The 20,538-nt window shown below is 36.0% G+C and overlaps 2 protein-coding genes and 1 long non-coding RNA gene across 4 annotated transcripts; 2 read left to right on the forward strand and 1 right to left on the reverse strand.

Moving 5' to 3' along the window:
- Positions 1 to 1,442: 1,442 nt before the first annotated feature.
- Positions 1,443 to 12,281, reverse strand: LOC121981325. Of its 2 annotated transcripts, XR_006111800.1 has the most exons (4): positions 12,157 to 12,281; positions 3,196 to 3,536; positions 2,096 to 2,156; positions 1,443 to 2,011 (listed from the first exon to the last, which is right to left on the reverse strand). It is a non-coding gene; the product is annotated as an uncharacterized LOC121981325 (long non-coding RNA). The 2 variants fall into 2 exon arrangements; XR_006111799.1 differs by lacking the exon at positions 12,157 to 12,281 and having other exon boundaries at positions 2,083 to 2,156; positions 3,196 to 3,421.
- Positions 3,435 to 13,331, forward strand: LOC121981323 (serine/threonine-protein kinase phg2-like). Its single transcript, XM_042533777.1, has 5 exons — positions 3,435 to 3,573; positions 3,822 to 3,918; positions 11,837 to 11,957; positions 12,172 to 12,912; positions 12,998 to 13,331. The coding sequence occupies exons 2-5, from the start codon at positions 3,872 to 3,874 to the stop codon at positions 13,172 to 13,174; spliced, it is 1,086 nt and encodes a 361-aa protein (XP_042389711.1). The 5' UTR covers positions 3,435 to 3,573; positions 3,822 to 3,871; the 3' UTR covers positions 13,175 to 13,331.
- Positions 13,332 to 13,470: 139 nt separating this feature from the next.
- LOC121981324 (ubiquitin-conjugating enzyme E2 28-like) lies at positions 13,471 to 20,148 on the forward strand. Its single transcript, XM_042533779.1, has 5 exons — positions 13,471 to 13,654; positions 14,570 to 14,646; positions 15,314 to 15,441; positions 18,065 to 18,169; positions 19,828 to 20,148. Exons 2-5 carry the CDS (start codon positions 14,577 to 14,579, stop codon positions 19,969 to 19,971), a joined length of 447 nt encoding a protein of 148 aa, XP_042389713.1. The 5' UTR covers positions 13,471 to 13,654; positions 14,570 to 14,576; the 3' UTR covers positions 19,972 to 20,148.
- The last annotated feature ends 390 nt before the right edge of the window (positions 20,149 to 20,538 follow it).

A 20,538-nucleotide genomic window follows, 5' to 3' on the forward strand; every position in this document is an offset into this window, starting at 1 on the left:
CATATATATAAATATAAAATGCAGACATTTAACCAAAGTGATTCACATTTCAAAATATTTTAAAACAGATGTTCATACAAAAGCTAAACTTATAGTATACATCCCAACACAGTCAACACTTGACAAAAATCTCTCTGTTAATAGTCTGAGAGTATTTGTTCAGATCATTTTAACAAATAAGTTAAATTTAATTTGATCTATTTAAATTAGGCTAATTCGACTAATTCACTAACAGATTATCCAACAGTTTGTTCTTCATGATTATTGGTCCATAATTTGCGAGCAATTTTTGATGGGTATGAGAGAAGATGGAAACTTAGGGGGTGTTTGGTTTAGGGGAATAGAAGTGGGGAATGAGAATGGGAATCATTGATTATCATTATTAATGTTTGGATTATATGAATAGGAATGCAAATAAGGGAATGAATCCTTGAAATTGGGTAATAACTCATTCCCATGTATCTCCCCTTCAATGAGCCATTACCCTATTTTCATCAATCAAAATATTCCCTTATTCCAAAAATACCCTTGACCTAAAACTAAAATTTTCTCCCTTTATATCAAATATCAAAATATATTTATTTATTTTTTCTTTCATATCACTTCTCTCTCCTTGTTATCTGTCATCATATTTTTTCTCTCATCAATTTATCACACACTTTCTCTCTCCTTAATCTCTCCTATCACACTCTCTTTCCTCTTTTTTCTCATCACACTTTCTCTCTCATCATACTCTCTCTCTCCTCAATCTCTTCCATCGCACTCTCTTCCTTCTTTTTCTCTCATCATACTTTCTCTCTCATCATACTTTCTCTCTCCTCAATCTCTCTTGTCACACTCTCTCCTTTTTTCCCTCAACACACTTTCTCTCTCATCATACTTTCTCTCTCTTCAATCTCTCCCATCACACTCACTGTTCACTTTCTCTCTCATCACATTTTCTCTCTCACCATACTTTCTCTCTTCTCAATCTCTATCATCACACACTCTCTCCTCATTTTTCTCATTACATTTTTTCTCTCTTCATCCTCTCCCATCATACTTTCTCACATCATATTTTCTCTCTCATCTTCTCTCATCATGCTCTCTCCTATCATACTCTTTTTTCTCATTTTCTCTCAACACACTTTCTCTCTCTTCATTCTTTCTCATCACACTTTCTCTCTCATGAGACTTTCTCTCTCATCATTCTCTTTCATCATATTTTTCTCTCACATTCATCTTTCTCTCACATCTAATTTTTTCTCTTATTTTCTTTTAAGGGTAAAAAAGAAAATTTTGATTTATTCCGATAGAAAATATGCAACTAACCAAACATTGCTTTTAAGAGTGATATTCATGCTCATACCCATTCTCATTCTACAATACAATGATTCTCATTCCGATTCTTATTCCTAGGAAAGAACCAAACGCCCCCTTATTCTTTCAAACAAATGAGAAAATGACTAAAATGATCATTTTTACATTAAGTAAACAAAGAAAATATAAGCTTCTTGGAGTTTGATGCAATGTTTGTGGATTTTTAATGTCGTTCAATGAAACTAAACTTTTTTAGTTCACTCCACTCGACTGGCTTGCCTAGTCCGTTCGGTTGGCCCACTCACCTTGTCCGCCCCATGAGCACATGGTGTTGGATCTTAAACTTCAAGACTCTGTTATTTCCATGTGGAGTGACAAGTCCATGCTCTGTTCCTTCCTGAGGAATTGATTTGACAAGGACTCCCGCATATGCCTTTGATTTCACTTTGTCTTCTTGCTTTTTAGAACTTGTAGAATTCAGTTCATTCAGAGAGATGAATGGCTTCCTCTGACCCACATTCATGAGCACATGAGGGTAGCCCCTTCTTGGCACTCATTTTCCACCCTATCAAATATAATGCACTGAAAAAGAACACAATAAATATGAACTTAAATTCTCAAGTAATTTATGACAATTAGATAGGAAAAATAATTCTCTGATCCCCATCTCATTAAGAGGCTTCATCTCCTCCCTTATGACTTGTTCATATGCCTGCCGAAAGGTAGGTATCACATCCTATCAATGTGTTCCCACACTTAATGAAGAAAGAGACAAGAGTTTACTTGACATCTTCACCTTGCATCCTAGCTCAAGAGATCTTATTTCAGCTTTGCTCTAAAGCTTAACAATCATCATCCTGCCGAATGAAAAAAAAAAGGAAAAAAAAATCTATAAGTTACATAAACAAGAATCACAGATTACTTAAAGGTGTGTGATGAGGAGATTGACAGTATTTGTTAGTAGCCATTTGACTTACTACAAGCATAACACATTATCAGAAAAATTTAATCAGCAGATCTGTAAAAGATTAATTTGCAGAAAACGGAGTTATTATTGCAGGATCATGTGCAGTCGCAATAAGAACCACTTGCAAGCATTGATCGGCTACTATGGCATAATTGAGACTTGGTAACAAACTCTATTATGAGGCTCATCCTAAGGAGTGATCTTTCGGTATACCTTAACTGTTCTGTGGAAGACCAGCAGCCGTAAGTCCAGTTTGTATTAGCTTAATCATGCTGGAAGTCTAGCAGAATCCAAAGTTGAAATTGTTTTCACAAGATGAGGACATTTGAGAGTGGGAGACATGGCACATGAATCTGTCTGATGAACTAGATACTGCTTTATAATGCATAATGAATGGCTTTGAACCTCAGAATAATTGGTTGTCCTATTCTTTTACCCAAGGTTTTAAGATTGTGGCACAGTCTGATAATTCAACAGTGACATCAACTATGAATCATAATTTGACAAGTTATACAATCAAATAATTTGGAATTGTTTTAATATTAGTGTTCATCGGACAAAGCTTTCCCTAATTGAAACATTGATGGGCATGTTCAACAATGTAAGCTACCTACAGAAATAAAATACAATAACCTTTTACATTCATGATTACAAACTAAGATAAAAACTTTCCTAGAATCTATATTTCATGATTGATAAATCACTGCTGCAGGGAAAAAAAAAGCTGCAAGGAATTTTTATTGAAGCATTGAGCACGACATAACAAGTTATAAACATTCTGCAAAATGGGTAAATGATGAGAAGAAGATTCATGGCTGGCCTAAAAAAAAATCCATCTAGTTTTCTTTGTAACTGGATCATGTAATTTGTAATTAATGAAAACAACCCAGCAATGCTTCTGGTAAAACTTTTCAGATAGGTAGATATACCACTATATAAAGCAACTGGCTGGAGAAATTGTAGCAGACATGCACTTTGATAGATTTCTTCTCATCCATTCAATGCCCGTCCCTTCCCTCCCTTACATTATCAGATCTGAAAAGCTTAAATTTGCATTATTTCGGTGCCCTCGGTACTAAGTGTCAGAAATGGAAGAATGAACGATCACATTCTAAGCGACAGTCAATCAAAATTAAGGGAAGTGGATGCATAGGATTCAACATACCGTAGGAGAGAGGAGTGGGCAACAGCTTCTTTGAAGATTAGCCATCGGAGGACTATTGAAGGGAATGACAGCTTCGACTTCTTTTCGAGAATATGAAGTAACCAACTAGCAATTTCACATGATGGATGTGACCATTAAAATGGTAAGCATCAGAGTCATTTTTACTGATTCTTTGCTTTGATGATCTTTACTACAATTCAACTCTGGCCTAGAATGAACTGAATTGAATCACATCAAAGCTTTTATTTAAAGTTTTGTTCATTGTTTGATGTGTAATATCTCTTATCATCAGCATCTTAGCAAAGTTTAGATGTTTAATTTGGTAGAGTACTAGTTTACCAAAAAAAAAAAATCCTACAGCTTTATTGACAAAGTCAGTCTTGTTTGCAGTGTCAGTTGCTGAAGAAAGGACAGGACTGCAATCCTTAACAAAGATCAGAATGGATGATATTTTATCTGCAGAGGTTGGGAAGCATGATTATGATTGGTAACCTGCCATAACCTATACCTCCTTTCAATTTGTTTCTCCATCATACGTATTCCTGCTCCCCTAAAAAGCTTTACTTGCTTCCCACTGAACTACCATTTCACACTATCAAAAGTCAGCCTGGAGTCAAGCATTACATCAACCTATGACTCATATCGCCCCTGCAAACCGAAGTTTGTGTCTAACCCAACAACTAGAAACAGAAGGCCTCAAAGTGATTAAAAAGATGATACCCCTGCAAACTAAGCTTGGAGTTGGGACTCCTTACTGACATCGGACATGGATTCAGTACATTTCAATTGGTCTATGAAGAGACATTTTAAATTTTAGAAACTTTACACCCTCGTATTAAGTAACTAGGTAATTTTGGCGCGAACTTGAGGGAATCAAATAGCCTGGCTGACAACAAGGCGAAGTTGAGATGATGATCCACACCACAACCTCTTTTGAGATTTATCATCCATAGAGCACTTTGAACCTCCTCAGTAACCTCATTACCCATTGTCATCATCGTCCACCTCAGTGCCAACCATCTCTGCTTCGAAAGCTTCAAGCGCAGATTTATTCTCTTCATCACCCAAGATAAGCACTACATTGTTAACAAACTCTGCTATACCCCAATGAACCATCACAAGAACAGTGGAAAGTTCTAGGAATACCCCAATTGCTTAAGCTTCAAACAGACTCTAGTCATATTTACCTTCCCCATGTTAATTCACTCCATGCCCCTTTAAAGGAAGAATTCTTCTTATACTCTTCGATAACATAGGATTTGGCTCTTTCATTTATTTTTTCTCTAAAAATAGAAAAAACAAGATATTGGAATGCCACAGACACCAATTATTATTCAAACTAGATTTTTTTTATATATAAAAAAATCACTGTGTGAGATGATAACCAATCATCAATACAAGTAATTCTACTCTACTAATAGTCAAGACAGACAATAAAGAACCATTAGAAGAACATAAACAAGCAAATTAAACAGAGGTCAATTAACCAACAACATCTGGGTCTAAGTAATCGCTGATTTGGGGCAATATAAGTAACCATCTTCTTAGCAGCTTCCTCAAATCAAAAGGAACCTCTCAAAGATTATTTCACCCGTCAAATACCAAAGGCAATAAAGCCAGGCCTGCATTGGAGTGTTTGCAATGAAGGCTTTGTTGCTACCCAGTTCATCCATCCAGAATAGCCACAGAATGATAGAAGGAGAAACTCAGAATGCTTGAAATATCCTCATGATTAATCTCCAACCAACCAGTGAGACTGAACAATGAAACTTAAATGGGTGCATGATTCTAGTTCAACTAGAGACCTTGCAATGCCATGGTGTTTCATTGTATGTTCACGTTCACTCTATTTTCAAAGCTCACCCTGACACTCAGTTCAACCAAGCATCTCCTAGTTCTTCGCATGGTGGGGAATGGCATGTTTGAACCTTTTCCCCTTCCATTTCTTTTATTTTCCTTTCCCTAACCAAAGGGTAAACACAACATATGTGTCTAACTTATTAGGTTCCTAAATATTGACAATATGCATAATCAATTTAACCTTTTAATCCCATAACATAACTCCTCTTCATGGTTTAGGTATACAAGTTACAATGGGCCTCTAGCAATGTATCACGACTCTCCAATATTGTAAAAGATTCTATTGACCCACAAAGCCTTTTAGAGGAGTACTTCCAGTATAATTTAGTAATCTTATCATCATATATCGCTATGTAGCCTAAGACTTAAAATAATTTATATTCATTAGCCATGCATATGTATAATTGATATTTAATGTTCCCAAACAATCAACTAGATAACATGTGAATTAAGAACTCATTCTTAATTATCTTCAATACACTTTCTTTGAGAGATCATCCACTTTCTTTGAGAGATCATCCGTCAATGACCAGTGATATAGATATATTCTCTTTTTACCCAATGTGATAGTGCTATGTTGACTGTGCATTCACATTTATAAGGCAATATATTAAATGAATACCATTCACACATCTCTTTTAGAGGACCACTACATAAGTATCAACAAAATTACTGATTTTTCTCTGATTATTTCATCACTCTTGTTTAAATATCATCATACTTTTATGCATGAGATCACTTACTCTTATTCAGTGAAAAAAGTAAAGTGTATACTATTCTTATTGCAATGTTGATGTCAAATCTTGGCGTTGCTATAATTAGAGATATTTAATAATATATTAGTGTATTAATATCATCTTGCATCCTAAGAATCAATCACTAATATAATATAACTCATACTATAGTATTATATAAACTTTAAAACAATTATTATATCATCCATGAAACTTACAAAATCTCTCATCCCTTGATGATACGTTTCTTGAGTTTCTTCTCAATAAGAGTTTTAAGACATTGAATATTAGCCAAGTTTCAAATTTTAGAGTCTTCCTAGGGATGTAAATGAACCAAACATTCGTGAGCAAACTTAGTGTTCAATTTAGTAAGAGTTTGTTTATTTTCATTCAATATATACAAGGACAATTGAATAAATAAGTTTGAACAATTCATTAAATAAACAAGTTTAAATACATATGTGTTTAGCTTATTAGTGTTCGTAACAAAGATTGTGTGTTCGATTGAATCGCACATTCGTATCACGTTTTGAAATAAGTTCTTTTCAGTTTTTAAATCAAGGTACACAATAGAAATTTTTAAAAAAAAGAATACCAGAAAACACGGTCGATTTTACTTGGTTCGGAGCCTTCAGTGACTCCTACTTCAAGACCCAAGTCCTGCAAACTTATGATGGGTAATCCACTAAAATACCTCTTCCGGTACCTCCAGAAGAGGGAATCGAGTACAAAGAATGTAGGACAAGTGTAACATACTACACTTCCCTTTTTCAGTAATTAAATACAAAAAATTAACTTCGTTATCGACACGTAGGGATCGAAGTGAAAGCGCTCGTGTGTCGGTGTCGGTCTGTCGGCCGCGATCGGAAGTCCTCAGAGTCGTCATCGGGCACAGCAGCTTCACAGCAAAGTCGTAGTAGGAAGTCGGAGCAGTCGGAATCTCGAATTGACGCGTAGTAGCTCGTATATAAGTTGTTGTGAGAAGCTTAGTAGAGACTGGCTTATAAAGGCCATGGAAGGCACCTTCCATATGTGTTGAAGGCGCCTCCAATGGGTCAAATCTGACTCCCGAAGTCTGCTGAAACTTATCGCTGAATCTGTCAACTTTTATCCTCTAGAAGGCGCCTTCAAGATATTGAAGGCGCCTTCTATGAACAATGCGAAGGCGCCTTCAAATGCTTGAAGGCGCCTTTGAGTACTGTTCATCCGAAGACTTTTTGCTCCTTTTACCCTGCATTATGTTAGTTCAAAATTAAAACATCTAACCTACAAAACAAGATTAGCAAATGATAATAAGTAGTAGCAATTAGCTCATGTCCTCCCAGGATCAAGAATTAGTCAAGGTCTCAGATTAGGGATCCAAAATGAACCTAATCTGGACCGACGCCTACTGTCCCTCAATCGAGACGCATCCTCACTTAGTCACTCTCCTCCAGTGACTTACCTTAACTTACCAATTTGTTGTTGGTTAACTAGCCTCTTGACCCATTAGGCCTTCATGCCAGTGTCCAGTCCACAGACCCAACTAGACTTCTGCTGGTTGTCCGATCTCGCGGATCCAATCGAACTTTCTACCAGATATCTGGTTGGCACGTTGACCTATCTGGGCTTCGCACCAACTATCTGGTCCCGCAGACCTAGCTGGATTTCAACTTGGTGTCCGGTCCTTCGAACTCGTCAATTCCTACACACTTGGTAACCCAATTAGATCACAAAACACCTAACTTAACTCACTTGTTATTCATCAAAACCTGAGTTAGACCGTTAGTGCAAATTGCACCAACATTATGAATTGTTCGTAAACTATGTTCATAAATAATATCCACGAATAAAACTTGTGAACCATGTTTATTATAAAACTCTTATCAATTCTATAAATAAAGAAAAAAGCTCTCAAAACAAACAAAGGAGTTTGTAACATCAAGTTCACTTACCAACTAAACATACTTAAAATTATAGAAATTTCAAGCAATCAAACAACCTTGAATTAAGAGCTCGATAGCATCTAAAAAAACGAAGCTCAAAGCAAGCTCGAACCAAGCTCAAGTTAACAAAAAACCAAGCTAAGCTTGAATAATCATCACAACAATTTAGTTAATTTTAGGCTTGGCTTACCTTGGCTAAATTACCGTACCAAACAATCTTGAACAATACAAAGTTTAGTTCGACATGGCTCATTTACAACACAACCTTCTTATTTTAAGACGATGGTTGTTATACTTGAGAGATGTTTGTCAATAAACCATAAGTATGCAAGCAAGACACTATTATCTTAAAGAGAGAGTCTAACTCTTCCTCAATCTTTCGACTAACTTTAATGAGTGGGTTGATTACCTAAAGTGGTACATCAATGAAGTCCAACAACTAATCGAAAATGGCTAACTAAAAAGGATGCATTAACTATCCAAAGAGATGTATAGACTAAGTCTGATAACTACGCATAGAATATGACTAACCCGAAAGGTGACTCGACTACTCGATGTTGGTTAGTCCTAGGAAAAACGTACCGGTTCCACTGTACAAAAAATTTGTACAAGTGTCGAACCTTTCCTTAAATAACCTATTGTGTTCTTTAGAAGTTAAATTAGGAATCGCATACGGAACTTAACATCATTGATTCCAAATTTAACTTATATGTTCTTAATGGTTTAGATTTGAATCGCAAGCGGAACTTAACACTATTGATTCAAATCCACCTATGTTATTAATTTCATTAAATATTAATTTCCAAAATTGGCTTCAGGACTGCATGGCGAGGCACATGGCCTTCTTGGATATGGGAGCAACCACCACCGCCTAGACAAAACCTTTTAAGGAAAGCTAATATTTAATTTCCTTAAATAACTCTAGGTTAACCAAAAAGAACAATCGAATCACAAATTCGAAAAACAAAACAAAAGAAACACATCTTCGAAACAAATCTGAAAATCTAGAATCTAATGCCTCTTGTGTTTGGAATTCATACAAAAGAAATACAACTAGTATGATGCGGAAATTAATTACTAATTATACCTTCCTTTTGTATGCAACGACCTCTTGATCTTCTACCGTATTCCTCTTCTTATCCCGGACGTTGTGTGGGCAACGATCTACCGAGATGAGAATCACCAAGCACCTTCTTCTTCCTTCTAGGTTTCGGCCACCAAAAGCTCCTCCAAAGATGAAGAGGTTCGGCCACCACCAAGCTCCAAGGGATGCTAGAAATATCGTCTCCTTTTCTCTCCTTCTTCTCCAAGCAAGATCCGGCCACCACAAGAACTCCAAAGATGACATGAGGTTCGGCCACAAGATAGAGAAGAGAGAAAGAGGAGGGGTCGGCCACACCCAAGGAGAAAAAGAGAGGAGAAAAATAATAGAGTCGTTCACCCATGAAGGCACCTCTACCGCCTCTTTTATAATCCTTGGTCTTGGCAAATAAGGAAATTTAAATAAAAACTTCCTTAATTCTTTTGCCATGAAAAGGAAAATATATTTAATTAAAACAATTTTCTCTTCTCAATTTACAATGGTCGGCCACTTTAAAAACAAAACAAGGAGAATTTTAATTAATTAAAACTTCCTAATTTATCTCCAGAAATTTATAAAAAATTTCTCCAATAATTTATCCCTTCATGGTGGTTTGTAAAAAGGAAATTTTATAAATTAAAATCTTTCTTTTAAACATGTGGATAAAAAGAAAGTTATCTCTAAAAATTAAAATCTCTTTTAATCTACAAATAAGGAAAGATATCAAATCTTTTCTTAATCTTTTGTAGAAACTTATAAAAGAGAATATTTAATTTTTAAACTCTCTTTTAAATTATGAACATGGTTAAAAAGGAAAGTTTTCTTAAAATTAAAATCCACCTTTCAATCTACAAATAAGGAAAGATTTCAAATCTTTTCTTAATCTTTTGTAGAAAGCTATAAAAGGAAAGATTTAAATTTTAAACTCTCTTTTAAAACCATGATATCCACATAAGAAATAATTTTAATAAAAATCCTTTTTAATATTCTAGTGGCCGGCCACCTAAGCTTGGGACCCAAGCTTTGGCCGGCCACCAACTTGGCTCATCCACTTGGTCTTGGCCGGCCCTAGCTTGGGTTCCAAGCTAGCTTGGTCGGCCCCTTTAGGATGGGTAAGAAGGTGGGTATGTGGTGGGTATAAATCTCTATATACAAGAGGCTACGATAGGGACCGAGAGGAGGAATTGGTTTTGGTCTCCCGATGAAATTGTTCGCCCCGAACACATAACTTAATTTCATCAATAATAATTCATTCCACTAAAGAACTATTATTGAACTACCGCACCAATCCCAAATTACATTTTGGGCTCCTTCTTATTATGAGTGTGTTAGTCTCCCTGTGTTTAAGATATCGAATGTCCATTAATTAAATGAGTTACTGACAACTCAATTAATATCTTAGTCCAAGAGTAGTACCACTCAACCTTATCGTCATGTCGAACTAAGTCCACCTGCAGGGTTTAACATGACAATCCTTATGAGCTCCTCTTGGGGACATTATCAACCTAGATTACTAGGACACAGTTTCCTTCTATAATCAACAACACACACTATAAGTGATATCATTTCCCAACTTATCGGGCTTATTGATTTATCGAACTAAATCTCACCCATTGATAAATTAAAGAAATAAATATCAAATATATGTGCTTGTTATTATATTGGGATTAAGAGCACACACTTCCATAATAACTGAGGTCTTTGTTCCTTTATAAAGTCAGTATAAAAAGAAATGACCTCTAATGGTCCTACTCAATACACTCTAAGTGTACTAGTATAATTATATAGTTAAGATAAACTAATACCTAATTACACTACGACCTTCCAATGGTTTGTTCTTTTTCATCTTGGTCGTGAGCTACTGTTTATAATTTATAAAGAACCGATAACACGATCTTCTGTGTGTGACACCACACACTATGTTATCTACAATATAAATTAATTGAACATCTACATTTGGTATATACAAATGTAGACACTTGACCAATATGATTCTTATAAATGTTTATACAAAAGCTAGGTTTTTAGTATACACTCCAACACTCGAAGGGGTGTGTCTATCTAAAGGGACCACCCAAAGGAATGCACCAATAAATTCAAAAGTTGTGGTCCTTGTTGGCAACTCGTCAACTCGCTATGTCGAGCCACTAATATATCACAAGTTCACGACTCGAAGGAGAAAAGCTACATAGTGATAACAATACATACACGTCCCAACTAACTTAATATACTTTAAAAACTTTCATAATTGACTTGGATTGGTTGTGTGCCATCATTTTGCTCATCCCTAGTGTATTAAGGGGCTACAAAATTCCATGATGCTATTTTGCTTTGGCTATTTATTCTCTTACAAAATAAAATACATTCTACAATAGTCTAGCTTGATCATTGGAAAGGACTATCTGAGCTTCTTTGACTCCTTGCAAGTTGGGATGGAACAACTCGTTGGAAAAACTTGTCTAACCTTCCTAGACCACTAGAAAGAAACACTCGCCCGACCTTTCCATATAACTCAAAGTAAAAGCTTTCTTCTTATTTTAAAATCTACTCAGGTTTTCTACTATTACTATAAATTTTACTCAATCATGTTACTGAATAATTTAAACCTGATTATAATAGTATGAGAATACAGCAATGATTTTTTTTTCAAACTTAAATCCGGGATTTACCTTCTGAAACATACATGCAAAGCAAAAGTCTTTTTGATTCTCTTCTTAAAACTTCTCAGCTGAATCAATTTTCTACACTCATTTGGAACAATGGAAGATAATAGATAATGTTTGAGCTAAGCTTTCATGTTGATAGGCTTCTCATTCCTCCTGAAATCTCTCCCTTTTCCTTCTCCGAAGCTCGTGACGGTCAAACACTTAAGGCAGCACCAAAGAACAAATCAAATGCTAGATCAGTTACGGGAAAAGCTTCAAGGGTGAGTGAACTGAACCTCTTCACTCTCTTCAGAGTTAAAGAATCATCTTAAATTCACTCTGCGTTCTATCAATGATTAACAACAACAACAACAACAAATTTAAACCTATAACCAAAGCAAATTCAAGTTCGTATCCAACTTTTATAGAATCAGCACTAGAAAAACCAAATTTGTATAGTGTGTTTTAGTTTGAGAATACCTCTTTTGTTTGCAGTTTTCGGTGTCTCAATCAGAGAAGAATACTTCCACTAAGCCTACCAGAAGCAGCTCCACAGCTACGTCTGCTTTATCAACTGCTCTCTCATCTTCCACATGCCTCTCAAACAGCAGCAGGACAGCGGTTCTCAACACCAGCACCGCCTCCGTCACCTCCAAACCTTCTTTCTCCGGCAATCGTTCCACTGCAATCTCACGGCATTCGGCCCCCGCAAAGAGTCGACCCACTCTGCCTTCTAATCCAGATAAACCAAAGCAACCACAGAACTCAAGGCCTTGCACACCATCTGCTCGACCGAGTTCCCGTTCCTCAACTCCAGCCCGTAGCGCAACAACAGAAGCATCACCTCCGGCCTTGACCCGATCGGCCTCCGTCGGCCATGCTCCTCCCGCAAATCGCCAAAACAGCGGCAGCGCGAACCGTCCGAGCTCCCCGGCGCCGCGAGAGCGGCCTCAAGTGCAGGCGCCTGCTTTGCAACGACGGGGAACGGCGTCGGTGGCTCGCGCCGGTTCGAACCCAGAGATGAACTCGATCAAGCAATCTTCCTCGCCGATCGTGGTCGGAGGGAGGCTTCAAGAGAACCCGCCGAGTGCTAGGTCGAACGGCAAGGCGAACGAGGGGAAGGCGGCCGTGAACAGGAGGCCAATGTCGGCAGAGCCTGCGAGCCGGAAGCCCATCAATCCATCTTCGCCAACAGAGAACAGCGGATCCGCAGTCCGTAAGCCCACCAAGCATACGGTAGCAGTAATCTGCAATCCCCAACAATTTCATTACCACAAAAAGATGAGATTTTTTTAAGCGAAATCTTCCGAATTCGTTCCAGGAGATGAAGCAAAGCACGGGTGGCAATCCGGCGATCTCGCTCTTCCCTCAAAGCATTCGCTCCGCCGCCCAAAAGAATCGATCCTATCGTTTATCGGAGACGGAAATTTCAGCTCCAGCTCCTGGGAAAGTAACTCCTCGTCACGTCGATAACAATGGAGTAGCAGTTGCATTGTAGTAAGCTCAGATCGATGATGACAATGGCAGTAAACGAACTATTCACAACAGCTGCAATGGAGATCGAAGAACAGAAATATATATCGCCATTGTCTGCAGTCCTTTTATATATCTAGAGTGTATTTGCGCAATTTCATTGAAAAAGTTATGATCACGAATGGCATATCTATGATTTGTGAAACTAATTATTATTATTTATTTATTTATTTAATTTTTGCTAAACTTTCCATTTTAAGCAAAATAAACGCAGAGCATTGGCACTGTTTCCTTATCTATATATAACTCTCCTTGGCCAACTTTTCTTCACTCGACAAAGCCAAAAGAGGAAATGGATGGTTTCTTGTCCGCATAGTTCACCACCTTACAGAAGCCCCCGTCGTCGCTCGGCTCTTTCTATTATTGTCCTTCTCCTCCAGAGTTAAGAGGAATACAGCGCTCGATCTAATCATTCTCTTCGGCGACGATAGGTTTGATCTTCGCGGTTAGGGTTTCTTCCCTCCTCCTCCTCCTCCTCCTCGTCCTTTGGATTTGATCATTGCACCTTAGTGAATGGGTCACGTCTTCCTTTTCTTTATCTTGGTTGTTCTGTACGCCTTAATGGTTCTGATTTTGTGAGATTTCTTATTTTTCTGTTTTCCGATCGAGACGTATGTTGCACGTAGAATTTAGGGTTTGTCGTATTTCGAGGGTTGCGGACCTATAATAGCCGAATACTTTGCTATTGTTCGGCTAAGACTTTATCATATTTTTCCTTTTCTTCGATCGTCATTGATAGACAGAGATCGTGCGTTATCGTTGATGGATGAAGATGTCTACTTTTTGCAATCTATACTATACGCGTTTTGATGTGCAAATGGCTTCTTATGTTTTCATGTTCTAAGATTTTGTAACTTTTTCTCTCCATATATTATTGTTATTATTCTTTCCAACAATAAACCAGTTAAAACCTTAAAAATGTCAACTCAAAAAGTGAGAGTTCTATCAGCAAATTTTATAGATTGTCCTTGACAAAGTAGATGGCAATTGCTCCTTTGTTTAATATGACTCACATATGGACCATATGGTTTCTGTTGAAGTACTGTTTTTTTGTGGCCCTTATTGCGGGTCTCTCGATCCAATGATTCCATGTTTAGGTTACTCCATGAAGTAATGTTATAACTGTTCCTGAAAAATATATGTACCCTTTTATGTTCTACCTATTGCTGTTGTTGGTTTGGATTTTTATAATATTAGATTTAACAAAGGATGATAGTCACAATGCACAACGGTTGCCTTCTTTGCATGACAATGGAGAAACTTTTGTTATCTAAATCTTAGGAAATCAAACATTTAGACTCAAAACAGATCATGTGATTCTAATTTTATATGTATTTTCATTTAAAAATTTGATTTTTAGGTTAAAGATGGCATCGAGGCGCATTTTGAAAGAACTGAAGGATTTACAGAAGGATCCTCCTGTCTCTTGCAGTGCAGGTACAACAGACTGGCCTCTTTCATATACATGCACATTGTTTTGATTTATATATGCTAAGTCATATAGTGTGAACTACATTCTTTTTATAAGAGGCTAGAACGTGTGTGACTGCGCACCTATGTTTTTCTTGTTTTCCTTTCTGATGGATTAATCTATAGAATGATTTTTTCCCCATGTTTTTAGTAAGTCAACATTTTGAAATAAATCATTATGTTTTGGAGGACCAAGTGACTAATATGATTGCATTCGCTACAGAGATTAAAAAGTAGTAAAAAATAATGAAAAATATGCATGGATAGTGATTAGATAACTATAGACAGCACAAAGACTGAACTCTTACTGGAAGAACATGTTTTGTTGCACTAAGAATTGAAGTTGAACTGTAGGCTAAGAAATGTTTATCACTACTCTGAAAGCTTAAAGATTTTAGAATTGCTGCAAAATGCAGGTATCTTAAGGAATATTTATATTTCTCATGTGTGTTTGTTTAGCAACCATGATATTTGTTGGCTGGAAGATGCTAGACAGTGTTAACAATAATGTGCATATTGAGATACATAAATTTAGTAAATGCGTACATAATTGCAGAAGCCCATGATATATTACTATGTCCAACTTGTTAATGTGATCTCAAATTTTCAACAACACTGAGATAACTTTGTGCAGGTCCTGTTGGGGAAGATATGTTCCACTGGCAAGCTACTATTATGGGTCCTTCTGATAGTCCATATTCTGGAGGCATTTTCATAGTGAATATTCACTTTCCTCCGGATTACCCTTTCAAACCACCAAAGGTAATATTCTCCTTATGTATGCCTATAATATTTTTGCAATTATGTACATGGACTTCCCTTTGTTTCACTCCTCCAATATTGAAAATTTTCTACAATCCTTCCTTCATGCTTCATGTTCCTCAAGACATAGCACTAGACTCAGAACTCAAAGTTCTTTTTTATTACCAGCATCACTTGTAATTTACCAGCGTCCTACTCACTAACTTTGGATTTAGTTTGTACACAATTATTTTAAACCTGATTTTCAAATTTCCAAACAATTTTTATAAGAAATTATTTCTTAGAAATCAAATTTTAGCCATAATAGGGCAATTGTAGCTCCAATTTCTGAGAGCATCCACAATAGAACTAAATATTTCTCCCAAATATTTGTGGTCCCCCATGTCGACATCATCCATCAAATATCTTACTCCTCAAATATCCCAAATCCCACAAGCAAATATCCTCTCAACCAAATATTTATGGGTCCCACCTACCAAATATCTCACTCTCAAATATCTCAAATTCCACAATCAAATATCTCATCAACCAAATATTTACGGGTCCCACTATCATTTTATTAATTTACATCTAATTTTATATTTAAATAAAATTAATTGTACTTATCAATTTTTAATTTAATATATTTCATCAATATTTTCATAAACATTTTTTACTTAATACTTATTTATATTTTGATAATTATTAAATTAAAAAAAAATCACAACAACAACTGCAGCAGCAGCAGTGGGCCCTCCCACCAACTACTGCAGCAGCTTCTTTAGTTTTTTTTTTAATTACAAGCCACGGTGGAGAGAAATCACCGGGCATAGAATTATGCCCGGTGATTTCTCAATGTCCCCATCACCTATGCTCACAATGGGGGATATTTGAAATGAGGGGATATTTGAAAATATCTCCCATTGTGGATGCTCTGAAGGTCATGTGAGATTGGAGAATAAAAATCTGCATGAAGTTGCCAAGTCAAATTTGACTAATAGATCAAAGAACAGGTAGCAAGGGCCTTATTACCTAATCCTTCTTATGTTGCATTCATTTGAATTTTGAACATCCTACTTACTGGTGTAAACCAGCAGTTGGAATCATTTTTCACATTTCTCCAATTGCAGAATTGGGTTTTCTGTCACCGCACCTTTACTTTTTCAACTTTTCAGTTTTCAGGTTCCTTAAGAATTAGGTCCTTTTCATGCTCTGATTTTATATCTATAGGTGTGGTGATAGGTATGTTGATGCACCTTAGATATGTCAAAATTAGGATCATCTTGTTTAAACAACTGAAAGACCCAACTTTACTTGCATTGTACTTTCAGAAGTCTTATGCAGATCTGGTCCTGATTATATATTTTTTATATGGTATTGGATTGTAGTCCAGATTCAAATCTTAACCACAGAGAGTGTTCAAGGCCCTTTCACTATGTACCTTTTACTTTTGTGAGCATCAGGAAAATTGTGTATGTGGTTTAACCTTCATGCTTACTCAATCACTCAATGAGTGGAAATCATTGATGATATTATATTTGATACGATTGAAAAATACAGTCTATAAAGCATGAATATGACTGTGTTGTGTTATTGAATAGGTTGGTTTTAGCTAATCGGCAAGTGTTATTTGTTCATATCTGTTGGGTTCTCATAGGCAGACATTTTATGGTTGTTGCAGTTTAAGAATTAGTAATAATTCCTGTTTGTTCTAAATAGAGAACATGTGTAACTAGCATGGATCACTAATATAACTTCTTTGTTCTTAAAGTGTAGCTTTAAGCAGTGATTTGATGAGACAAAATAGATTGAGATTGTATGACATTTCAACAACCAATGGATTTTATAGTTAGGCTAATCAAATCAATTGGAGTAGAAGGTGTGAGAATTAGTGAGACCAAAGAAAAACTAAGTTAATGTAATAAAAAATTATTTAATTGATTTAAATAACTAATGAAAGATTCTCACAGAATTAAATAGAGGATAAGATTCATACAGTCAATCCCAAGTAGTTAAGACTTACACACTATTGATCACATGATTCTGGTCACGTGCCATAGGGGCATTCCAGCTGAAGCCCTTTTCAATCAGACTCACTGCAGATAACTACAAATACAAATATCATGTGCTTTATCTGAAGCCATGGCATTTAGGGATCTTTATTCTGAACATGCACTTATTGTATTGTTGAGAAAGCAGTGATATGGCCATGGTGCCATATGTGATTTCATCTAATGGTATTTTTGTAATTGTAATTCTGTGTTGCCCTTCAATTTGGGAAGGAAAAAAAATAAACCTTTATATCCATCCTTTCTGGCATAGTTCTTGTGCAGTTTAGAGAGCAGAATGGCTCTCGTAACATACCAAATTCTTCACTTTTGAATGCAAATGTGGTTGAACTAGAGTGTTTATCCTTCTACACCAACAAATAAGCATCTTTGGTCAATACATTTCATCTCCGCTGTTCACCCTTTGAAGGTTAAGAATAAACTTTGTATTCCATATGGTATGTGTAAAAAGTGCCCCAGGCATACTAGATCCCCAACTGACTGTAAATGTTGTCAGATCAGATGTAGGATGGAAATTAATATCTATTATCCTTGATTTTTAAGTGTAAAACTTTCCTTGTTGGATCATATATTAGGTTTCATTCAAGACAAAAGTCTTCCATCCCAACATCAACAGCAATGGAAGCATCTGTTTAGACATCCTGAAGGAGCAATGGAGCCCTGCTTTGACCATTTCAAAGGTACAACTTTGTTACTTTCTTTACAAGTCAGTTTTTTTTTTTCTTCAAGTACATTTGATTTTCTCAAGGAAAGTTGTTCTGGATAGTGGATATAATGAGATTGCAAAACAGTGCAAGCTCTTGATGTCAGTAAGTATTATTAGATTTTTTTTCCTTTTTTTCCCCCATATATGCTTTAGTTCTAGTATGGTATAAGGAAGAGGATTGTAGTTTTTCATGCCTGCATACTAGGCAATGCTTCTCCAGGGAAGATATAGTATTAAAGTTTATAGAAATATTATAGTCTGAACTTTTCTTTAGATAAGAGGTAATCACTATGTATTCTTGGCATCAGATGACTTTGTTTTGGGTGAAGTATTTAAATCTTCACACATTGCATCATTGCTTAGCAAAACTACACTTGTTTAGGTTTGTTCAGATATAGACTTGAGCTTCATAGAATGAAATAACTTCGCCTACATGGATGGATTCATAAGTTCAGTTGGTGATTTTTCTTTTTCCAGATAATTTTATCAAGCTTCTGTTTACAGTTTTAAGTCAATAACTGTGTCAAAGCATTACATAGATCAAACTGTATATTTCCTACTTTCATGAATCATAGCTAAGAAAAGGGACAACCCAGTATACGAAGCTCCGTCAATGCGGGGTTCTGGGAAAAGGTCTATTGTACGCACTTTTACATTGCAAGAGGCTTTTCCGAGATTTAAACCTGTGATCAAATTCAGCTTTGGGTCATCTACCAAATATCACTTGAAGTTTGATTTATTTTTTTTTCTTTTAAAAGACTTCTACTGATTTTGACGTGTCAAAACATAAATAAATAAATAAATTTCTTTGGACAGGACAGTAGAAGCGACGTTCTAGCCAAAGCAATAAATAAATTTAATGCTTAAATAAAACTGATGTAAAGGGAAAATGTGGATTCCTATAGGTACACAGAGATCAATTGATACACACAGTTGCATTCATAGTAACAAATCACTTACCAAGTTCATTAGCCTTTCTATCAATCACTATAGTCACTATAACTAATTTTATCTCAAAACCAATGTCTATGTATACATCGAAATGTCGTACTAAAGTTGAACAATACCCTGTCATGATTGCCTCTCAAAATTCCTTAGTTTTTGTTTTGGTAAAATTTCACATAATAATTGGTTTTAGAAGTGCATCATAATCATCTCAAAGTAAATGTTTTCATGTGAGAATATTACTCCCATAAAATTTGGTTTAACTGCTGTTTAAAAATAGTTTTTTTTTTCAGAAATCCTTAAGATTTCTGTGGCAGTTCTAAATCACCATGTTAAGCTTGCCATCAATCTAAAGACGGCAAAGTCTTATGCGCCTCATAGTTAATTGCAAAAGACAAGGCATAAATTGTATTTGTGGCACACATACTACAACAGCATGCATTTTCATGTGCCATTTCTTTCTAACTGGAAACTGACGTAGGCCTAAAGTTTGTTAGCACCTTTGTTTCTGAAGATTTTAACGCGATTAGAGAAAGATCAGGTATGTTCGCTTGGAGTGCCTAGTTGGTGTTTCAGTCGGTCACAGGGACAAAGGGGTAGAAGTAGAGTTCAAGAAGTAGTATTAGTGATCTGTACTTTTTTCTATGATTTGTTTGTGACATGGTCAGTATGTTGTTTGTTGATCAGGTGCTGTTGTCAATCTGCTCTTTGTTGACGGATCCAAATCCTGATGACCCTCTTGTTCCGGAGATTGCTCACATGTACAAGACTGACCTAGCCAAGTATGACGCAACAGCCCGTAGCTGGACCCAGAAGTATGCAATAAACTGAAGTGAATTCGTTCTTAATCTTAAGTTTTGATCTATTAAATGTAATATTTGGAACGTAATTGGATCGTGTCAAACACTTAATATTGTTCTTTCTTTGCTCTTTAATTATCTTGACTGGTCGTTATGTTAATTTTTATACAGAAGCAGATGATACTTGGAATGCACCCGATGGTAGATATCACTGATTTCTCATTAAGTATAAAGCTGACCACCGAGTTATTATTGCTTTTAAAATTATAGTGAATTTTGGTCTAGATATATGTATATAGACTCGCTTCCACGCTTGCGATGCGTGATTGAGTGAGTCGGCTAGACTTAACTCCGGTTTGAAGCTGACAGTTTGGAATTGCCGGTTTGACATTTTTGGAGTCTACTCCTAACTTTAATTATTCATGATGATTACGGTTCAAAATAGCACGGTTTACAATTTAAAAATATTATATTTTAAAAAATAATATTATAAATTTATAAAAGATCTGGCATTTATTTTCGTATTATTTGTAGAATTTATGAATACTAAAGAGAATAATGAATATTAAATTAGTCATTGATAAAAAAATATATAGTT

The sequence above is a fragment of the Zingiber officinale genome, chromosome 5A (assembly GCF_018446385.1).
Source record: "Zingiber officinale cultivar Zhangliang chromosome 5A, Zo_v1.1, whole genome shotgun sequence".
Taxonomy (NCBI): Eukaryota; Viridiplantae; Streptophyta; class Magnoliopsida; order Zingiberales; family Zingiberaceae; genus Zingiber; species Zingiber officinale.

Bases quoted from the DNA above. Each gene is read 5' to 3' on its own strand.
- LOC121981323 (XM_042533777.1), top strand. From the start codon at position 3,872: ATGGATGATATTTTATCTGCAGAGGTTGGGAAGCATGATTATGATTG. The intron at 3,919-11,836 runs GTAACCTGCCAT...TCATGTTGATAG, and splicing joins GGGAAGCATGATTATGATTG to GCTTCTCATTCCTCCTGAAA. The intron at 12,913-12,997 runs GTAGCAGTAATC...AATTCGTTCCAG, and splicing joins GTAAGCCCACCAAGCATACG to GAGATGAAGCAAAGCACGGG.
- LOC121981324 (XM_042533779.1), top strand. From the start codon at position 14,577: ATGGCATCGAGGCGCATTTTGAAAGAACTGAAGGATTTACAGAAGGAT. The intron at 14,647-15,313 runs GTACAACAGACT...AACTTTGTGCAG, and splicing joins TCCTGTCTCTTGCAGTGCAG to GTCCTGTTGGGGAAGATATG. The intron at 18,170-19,827 runs GTACAACTTTGT...TTTGTTGATCAG, and splicing joins CTGCTTTGACCATTTCAAAG to GTGCTGTTGTCAATCTGCTC.